At 34.2% G+C, this 9,177-nt stretch overlaps 1 protein-coding gene across 1 annotated transcript; it reads left to right on the forward strand.

Annotated features, from left to right (window-relative positions):
* Window positions 1–3,512: 3,512 nt before the first annotated feature.
* On the forward strand, window positions 3,513–6,002 carry LOC140181417 (uncharacterized). The gene is made up of 4 exons (XM_072224977.1): window positions 3,513–3,750; window positions 3,869–4,015; window positions 4,199–4,998; window positions 5,418–6,002. The coding sequence occupies exons 1-4, from the start codon at window positions 3,513–3,515 to the stop codon at window positions 6,000–6,002; spliced, it is 1,770 nt and encodes a 589-aa protein (XP_072081078.1).
* The last annotated feature ends 3,175 nt before the right edge of the window (window positions 6,003–9,177 follow it).

The following is a 9,177-nucleotide window of genomic DNA, read 5'->3' on the forward strand; positions in this document are numbered from 1 at the left end:
TTCCTTAATTCTTTCAGGCATTATTGAGGCATACTAGATGGATTTTCTAACTCACCTCATCTACCTGTTGATTTATAAACTTCCTATATGGATCAAGAGCAAATTTATCAAGTTGAAGATCTTCCTCCAATAGCCGACGAAGAACAGCCATTGTAATAATCCTGCAATTAGCAAGTGAAAAGTGCCCAACGTCATATCTTATTAAAGGTCCCTAGTGTTCATTGTAACCAAGAGAGATCAAAATGCTAAGTTTATCGAAAGAGTCAGCAGCATACTCAAAATTAGCCTTGATGAAGGAAGACCTTTCGGTAATAGCTTTCTTAATCAATGCTTCCCTTTGAACTACCTTCCCTCCATAGTCCTTAGCTTCCTTGTTCTTAGCTTCCTTTACTTCAGTTGCAAATTTAACTCGTTGTTGCAAGTTTTTCGCTTTCTTGCCACCTGCAGGGTAAATATCCTCTACATCTTTTGATTGACATTCTCTGTTTGGTTCTTCTGTTTCTTGTGTACTTGCAACTTTATCCCCCAACCTTCGCTGATGACTTTGGGGCATCATAATCATAACCAGCCTCTTCTAAGCACTACCAGTTGTGCAGGATAAAAATACACATCAATAAATTTACAAGGACATGTCATAAAATACAAGCTTTCTTCATCACATAAAGCTTCACAAATCAACATATGCAAATATATTGTAAAGAAAATGGTTGTGATCACAAGTCACAATAAGCAATTATTGCATAGTTTAATTTCTAAAAGCCAAAACCTCCATGCATGGCACAATTTGGATACTATATTAGTTCAACAATCAACACCATACACTAATGTGATCAACAATCAGAAAGTGGAAGTGTAGCCGTAAGAAACAATTATATTGCATGCTAGGAAGAGATTAAAACTATGATTGCGAAGCGAGATTTGGTTTTGGAGGGAAATGGAAGTCAAAACTCGCAAACAAACAGTAAAAGCATCTTAACAAATAAAATAAAATAAAAAAGGAGGTACCTTGACCAAATAATTGTTAATAAAAGTCTTATGAGGGTCCAATAAAAATTGCTGTAAGACCAAACTTTTCTCAAGCAATCTACGAACCCCTTCAAAAGTCAAAGAACTGCATGCAAAAGAAAAACATATGTAGTGAGTAGTGAGTAGTGAGAGTAATGCAGAGAGCAGAGAGAGTGATTCAGTGTACTGACTCAGAATGTTGCTTGAAATGAGAAAGGCGAGAGCGGATAGCATTCTGAATCTCGGAATTTTTTCTCCCATGAATCCCTCTTCTGAAGACAAAACAGTGACGTTTCAAGGCTAGGAGAGCCTTCTACTGAAACGGCGTCGTTTTTGTTCTCTGCCACCTTGGCAGTTAACAGCCCAGCCACATCAGTGGACGTTTGCCAACTCAGCTACAGAGATGACGGAAGGACGAACGTGATCAGTTATGATATCTTTGGAGGACGATTTTGATTAATTTTATCTTTTGGGGACAAAAATAGAGATCGAAATATATTTCAAGGACGAAATTGACTATTAACTCATTCTTGTAATAATTGGCACTACAACCACCACGACGTTGTTAGAAAAAGAAAATCCATATCCTTTGATATTAATATATGTTTTAAAATATTATATATAATATGTAAAAATGTTGATTTTTATTATTTTTCACATTTTGAAACAAACATTTTTTTTATTTATATTCTTAAAAAATAAAATAAAAAATAAACAACATTGTTTTTTTAAATATAAGTAAAACTCTATTTTTAAAGATTACATATATAATGCACTTATCGTTAGGAACTTTTATACATACATATATATATATATATATATATATATATATATATATATATATATATATATATATATATATATATACTAATTTATGATTTTCATAGGTTCATGTATAATAATTTTATGTATTTGTTAAATTTCAAATGAGTAACAATAAATAATATTTATAACAAATAAAAAAAAATAAGTGAACACGTTTTAATTATATAAAAATGTTAATTATAATTATATAATTTTCATGTCATTTTATAGATTTTGTTTGTTGTGTAGAAATAAATTTTTATCTTTATTTAAAAAATTAAAAATGTATTTATTTCTATTTCTATTTTTTAAGAGTGTAAATAAAGAAATTCAAAAATGTTTGCTTAAAAGTGTGAAAAAATAAAAAAAATAATATTTTCATATATTATATATAATATTTTAAATAAAATACATGTTTACAAATATTTAGATAAAAAATTGTATTATACAATAACATGTTTTTAACAAAATTAACTATTAAAATATTTTTTAATTTTTTTATGAATAAACTAATTATTTTTTAGTAATATAAAATAAATTATTTTATATTATATAATTAAAAATAGTACTGTATAATAATTAATCTTAATAAATTAAAAATATTTTTGTATGTATTTATATATTTTAGATTTATTTATTTCAAAATAAAAAATTGTACTTGTTATTTTTAAAATATTCTGTATTAAAATGTATTTATGTATGTATATATTAATATATTCTATATTTATAAAGTTTATCAATACTCCTCTTTCATAATATCCTTTGATTTTCAATTAATAAAATCTAATGGTTCATAAAAGGTGACGCATCTAATACACACAAAATAGTTAGGCTCATTTTAGACATACCCGTCATTGCCTGCCACGACGAAATTACTTTGGCAACCACTTTTGTATATTTTGCTTTAATTATGTTGCACTTAAACATTTTATACAATCGGGTAATCACATTTGTCTTTTGAGATAATCATATATATAATCAATAAAAATAGTAATTATTTTATGATATAATGTTATATAATTTAATACACGTATAAAATTAATTTATATTAATAATGCATCAAAATTAAATTCAATTTGTATTTACAACCATACGTTTTTTAGATTAGGATATTCATTATAATATAATTTTTGTAACACCCTATTACCCCTAAACTTTACCTCATGCCGTAAAACAAAAGATAACAAAGTGTCACGACAGTTCTAAAGCTCGTACAATAATATATAGAAGAAAATAATAATACTAGAAGTCCGATGAAGAATTAAAACTCAAAACAAAAATACAAGAGCGCGAAGCATTCACACGAACTAACTAAAAGCGCGCGTAATGGCACAAGATACAACAGGATAAAGATATAAGATCACAAGGTGTGTGTGTGTGTGTGTGTGTGTTGTGTGTGTAATAGCCAAAAGAATACTAGCCGCAGCCTGTGGAGTTTAGGCCGATTAGTTAATACAGACATAGAAGAGTTTTTCAAATAAAATGGCAGCATCCTAACTCTCAAAGTAAGCCTCTAAGGCAACAAAGTACAATAACAAAAGTGAGAGTATCTACATCAAAATAATCCAAAATACAAAATAAGATAACAAGAGATCCTCCACTCTTTCAATATCGATGATGTAATGGTAAAATCGATTTCTGTGGGTCAGTACATAGACCATTTAAGAAAGGCATTCCTTACTATGAGGAAGAAAGGATTAAAAATGAATCCTTTGAAATGTACTTTCGGGGTATCAACTGGAAACTTTTTAGGCTTTGTTGTTCATAAAAAGGGGATAGCTATTGATAAAAATAAAGCAGATGTGATATTAGCATTATCTGCACCCAAATCGAAGAAGGAAGTACAATCGTTTTTGGAAAAAGTAAATTATGTTAGGAGATTCATCTCGAATCTTTCGGATCGAACTAGGGTATTCGCGCCTTTGGTGAAATTAAAGAATGGTTCGAAATTCAAATGGACCACAGAACATCAATCGACGTTTGATTCGATTAAGTCATATTTATCAAAAGCTCCAATTATGGCGAATGTGCGTCTATCTGAACCTTTTATATATTGCAGCATCTGAAAACACTATAGGGTGTAAGTTAGCCCAGGATGATGAAAATGGGCATGAACGAGCGGTTTATTACCTTAGTCGAGTTCTAACTGATATCGAGACAAGGTATTCTCCGATTGAAAAATTATGCTTGTCGCTATATCATGCTTGTATGAAGTTAAAATGTTATATGGTGGCTAAATCGGTGAAAGTAATAGCACAAACCAATCTTATTAAATATATGCTAAGTTTTCCTATGTTAAGAGGACGTTTGGAAAAATGGATACTGGCATTAACAGAATTTGATTTACAATATGTCCCGGCTAAGACTGTGAAAGGATAGGTCATTGCAGATTTTCTTGTAGACAATTCGAAAGATCTGAATGACCAGGGGACAAATATATTCGATGTAGAAGTTAATTATTGGAAATTGTATTTCAATGGATCCAAACATAAAGATGGCGCCGGGGTTAGAATCCTTATTATCTCACCAGAGGGTATTCCATCAGAATTCTTGTTCGAATTAAAGTATCCTTGTTCCAATAATGTAGCCGAATATGAGGATTTGATTCTGGGTCTAGAAATTTTAATCGACAAAGGAGCTTTAGAAGTTCAAATTCTGGGGGATTCACAGTTAGTTTTAAAGCAGTTGTCGAAGGAGTTTAAGTGTAATAATGAGACGTTACAAAAATATTTAGTAACTGCTTGGGAGTTATTGACGTCTTTTCGAAAAGTTTCTTTGGTGTATATCCCTCGAATTCATAATGAGATTTCTAATGAGTTAGCCCAAATTGCTTCGAAGTATTGGATTGGTCCGGAAACTATTAAGAAATTATCTACTATCCATCAAATTTTGGTACCAGCAAATGAGAGAGAGGTGCTATGCATGAGCGAATGGGATGATTCCAATTGGAGAAAACCTATTGCTCGATATTTGAAAGATTCCAATATTACAATTGATAGAAAACTAAAGTTAAAAGCAATGAACTTCGTTTTATTGGCCGGTGAGTTATACAAAAAAGGGATCGATGGAAGTTTGTTGAGATGCTTGAGTCGAGAATATCAAAATATTGCTTTGGGGGAAGTTTATAATGGAATATGTGGTGCTCATCAGGCAGGAAAGAAAATGAGATGGGTGTTATATCGTAATCATGTATTTTGGCCATCTATGATAAAAACATTGTATTGATTATGCAAAGGCATATCAAGAATGTCAAAAATATGGTTCGATACAACAGATTCCAGCGGCTAAATTACATTCGATAATAAAGCCATGGCTATTTAGAGGTTGGACTTTAGATTTAGTTGGATTAATTCACCCCCTTCATCGAAGCAGCATAAATTTATTTTAGTGGTCATTGATTATTTCACGAAATGGGTTGAAGCAGTTCCTTTGATAGAAGTTGGTCAAACAGAGATAATTAATTTGTCGAGGAAAATATTATTCATCGATTTGAAATTCCTCAGACGCTAAGTACTGACCAAGGAACTATGTTTACTGGCCAGCGAATTAAAAATTTTGCGGCTTCAAGAAACATTAGTATGGTTACTTCAACTCCTTATTATGCACAGGAAAATGGGCAAGTGAAGGCAGCAAATAAGATATTGATTGGCTTGATTAAAAAGCATATCAGGAATAGGCCTCGAACATGGCATGAGACTTTAAGTCAAGTGTTATGGGCTTATCGGAATTCACCAAGAGGTTCGATAGGAACTTCACCTTATAAGTTGGTGTATGGTCATGCTGCAGTACTACCATTGGAAATTAATTTGAATACCCTAAGAGTATCAAAACAGAGTGAGTTGCCAGTCGATGACTATTGGAATGCCATGTTTGATGAATTATATGAGTTAGATTCAGAGCGAATTCTAGCACTTGATAATGTAATTCGACAAAAAGAAAGTATTGCTCGAAGTTATAATCGTCGAATTAAGGAGAAATCTTTCAAGATAGGTGAGTTAGTTTTGAAAGTTATTTTACCAATGGAAAAGAAATCAAAATTTCTTGGTAAATGGTCTCATAACTGGGAAGGTCCCTTTCAACTGATAGGGGTATTTTCTGGAAATGCCTATCAGATTAAAGACATTGAGTCAGGAAAAGTGGTTAATTCGATTAATGGGAAATATCTGAAATATTTCTATTGCTGGGAAATATAGAAATTCAACAGGAATAAGTTCAGAAAAGGAAATAGTCATTACAAAAGTAAAAAAAAAAAAAAAGAGTTCAAGATGCCAATAGCTTCGCCAAATCAGAGCGCAACTTTGTCCTTTTATTTTCCAGAATCATAAGCATTTCAATTTGCTTGAACTTATCAGTTTGAATCTTCTCAAGTTGTTTTTCATACTCTCCCCGCTCGGTGTCGATTGAGACAAGTTTCTGGATAAGGAGATGTTGCTCTTGTTGGACTGCAGCCAGAGGTTTAGCTAGGGTGGCTCTATCTTGGCGTATAGTGGCAAGTTATTTTTGAAGTTGAGCCAATTCTGCTTCGAGTCTTGCTTCTTCTTGATCATGAAACGCCTGAACGGAAATAGCATGAGAGATTCTCACATCAAATTTCTCACGAGAGGATTGGATTGGTTGAGCAGTTGCAAGACAGTTTTCTATTTTAGATTTGGCTGTAGCTTCTTCATTTTCAGTTTTTTGAAGTTGAAACTGAGATGCAACGCTATCATTAAGAAGTTGTTTGAATTCTTGGATTGAAGCAGAATATGGTGTGTTGTTTGGGAATTCAAAAGAAGAATTCAAGCAGTCCTCCAGGAGTTTGTTGAGGATTAGATCATTAACCCATGAAGTAGGTGGATGATCCAAAAGTTTGATGAGTAATCGAAGTTGTTCCCGAGTGTCAGGCTTTAATTCGATTGGAGGTCTTGGTGTGGCAGACCTTGAGATTTTTGGAACAGGGACTGGTACTTTCTTTTCTTTGAAAATTTTATTCAAAACAGAAATCAGGTCATCCAAGGTAGCACTACTTGGAGTGGTAGGAATATTCGATGTCCCTGGTCTTGGTCCTAGAGGGGTTTGGAGTGAAGGATCAGGTTGTAACTCTGGAGGGGTCTCAGAAATCTTGGATCGAAAGGAATCTGAATTAGTGGTGTCAGCGGCTTTAGAAGCAGAATTGGAGTCTGGAACCGTTTGGTTCTCTTCAATTAGTGCAGCTTAATTGTTGAGTGAGGTTGATTCAAGTTGATGGGTTCCTTCTGGAGATTGCTGCAGAGGATTTTCTGTCAGATTGATCACTTGTGTTGTGTGAAGAAGAGGTGGACGAGCAGCAGAAATTGATTATAGAGATCCTGTGAATTGAATTGAATCATGCGATGTAGAGTGCTCTGGGTCATTTTGTTGCTGAGGGATTAGTTGATCGAGAGCTCCAGTGAAAAAAGTAGCCTGGGCAACATTAATGGGCTAATATAAAAGGTACACAATTATGAGTTTAGGATTTATTTTAAACTAAGTAAGAAGTGTATAGTGATGGGTGTGTTAGCTGAGGAATTCTGGATCTTAGTATTAGCTGAGTGCTAGGATCAGAATCGGCTGCATCTTCTGATTGAGAGAAAGCAGCAAGAGAATCTTTGTTGGTTGGTTCACTCTCATCCTCACTTTCGCTTGATGATTGCAAAATTAGCTGTTAAAAGTCCAAGATCAATTATGTTTTGAAAAAATACATAAGAGTAGTATTCGAAGGATATTTTGAATTTGAAAGTAGAGTTATGAATAGAAGAATTACTCTACGAGAAGTTCTGGTAGGAGTCCTTCTGATCTTATGTGGTGGTGGTCGAGCAGCCTCAGCTCTCCTTTTGTGTGTTCTTTTTGGAGAGTTTTCAGTAACAGTTGTTCGAATAGCAGTTTGCTAGATGTCTTCAAAGGTACGGGTGTACCTCGAGTAATAAGCAGTCCACCATTCAAGACAGGATTTGGTGATAAATGAACTATGTTCATAAATCAAGAAGTTGAAGCGGTCTCTTCGTTTTTGATTTTTTAAGAGACAAGTGTTGAAATCCTCTTGAGAGGTCAGAGTAATTTGACAAAATGGTTCACTGTGTCGAGGTTGAAGAGTTGGGATAGCCTGAGAGAATCCCAATTGTCTTGCGATTAAATGGGGAGCATACAAGGTTATTTTGAACCTTTCCTTCTTATACTGTGGTAGCCCTATTGGTATTACTTGAACTGCCAATAGATGTGCCCAAGTTCGATTTGCAATTTTGCTTTTCTCATTAGTGTTTGGAAAGAGCAAATGATTGAGCCAGGCAGGACTGCAGTTGCGGTACAAAAAGGGAGTGAAATTGAGTTGATCATTATCAGAATTTCTGCAAGAATGAAAAAGAGAAAAAACAGACCAAAATTTGTCTTCATCCGATTGGGTGTTGCCCCCTACAGGTTTTATCATGTAGTTTTCAAAAATGGCATTCAGCCATAATTGAAGAAGCCAAAGTGGGCCTCCTGTGTTGTTTATTTTGTTGTCCTGGAGGTCACAGACAAGTAAGCCAAGTTCTTTGAAAATGTGTCCGAGAAGAAGCTTGGCCAAGTTGAGATTTTTCCACTCATGTAAAAGAGCAGCTAGGGGAAGGAAGAGTTTTGACATCTGAACACTTCGAGAATAGAACAAAATTGTATTTAGCCAGTAGAATAAAAAGGCTACATGTTCATCATTAGTGATTTATGTACCATCTTCGCCCATATTATGAGCGATGAAGTCACTATAAGGGGTGTTGAAAGTGACATTGTATTGATGCTGAGGTTGCATGTCAGGAGTGCAGTCTGGAGAATTTATCGGGAGCCCTATAATAGCAGCTACATCTAGGAGAGACATTCCGATCATTCCACAAGGAAGGTGAAAATTATTGGTAGTTCTGTTCCAGAAACAGGCCACTGCTCCAATCATCCAAGGATGTGTGGTGAGTGAAAAGTGAGAAAGCCTTAACAGTTCTTGTATTCCTAAGGTTCCCTAGGAAGCACCCTTTGTGGGTTCAAGGTGTTGATACTAAGTTGTAAAATCAAACCCTCGAGGTTTAATTTTTGGGTTGTTTCGAAAAGGTTTCTGGTTGATGAAGTTAGAAATGTTGAAAGCTTGGTTTATCAGTAAATCTTCTCCTTCAGCATTTAGGAAGAACGAAAGCTTTTTGTTTGCCTTTTCAAGAGTTTCAATCGGCCTGAGGAAGCAATGTGTATCTGCACCGATTATAAAGGGGATGAGAATCCTGTTATCGTTGATTTGAAGATGGGGTCATCAATGATTTCATCATTGATTTGATTAAGGATGTGAAGAGCTGGCGGAGATGGTGGTGCTGTTGCATGGCCTTTACCTTTATCTTGAGTAGTGGCACGAGAGGAAGA

This window comes from Arachis hypogaea, chromosome 18 (assembly GCF_003086295.3).
Source record: "Arachis hypogaea cultivar Tifrunner chromosome 18, arahy.Tifrunner.gnm2.J5K5, whole genome shotgun sequence".
In the NCBI taxonomy this organism is placed as follows: domain Eukaryota; kingdom Viridiplantae; phylum Streptophyta; class Magnoliopsida; order Fabales; family Fabaceae; genus Arachis; species Arachis hypogaea.

Bases quoted from the DNA above. Each gene is read 5' to 3' on its own strand.
- LOC140181417 (XM_072224977.1), top strand. From the start codon at position 3,513: ATGAATCCTTTGAAATGTACTTTCGGGGTATCAACTGGAAACTTTTTA. The intron at 4,016-4,198 runs GTATGAAGTTAA...AGGTCATTGCAG, and splicing joins CTTGTCGCTATATCATGCTT to ATTTTCTTGTAGACAATTCG. The intron at 4,999-5,417 runs GTATTTTGGCCA...TATTATGCACAG, and splicing joins GGGTGTTATATCGTAATCAT to GAAAATGGGCAAGTGAAGGC.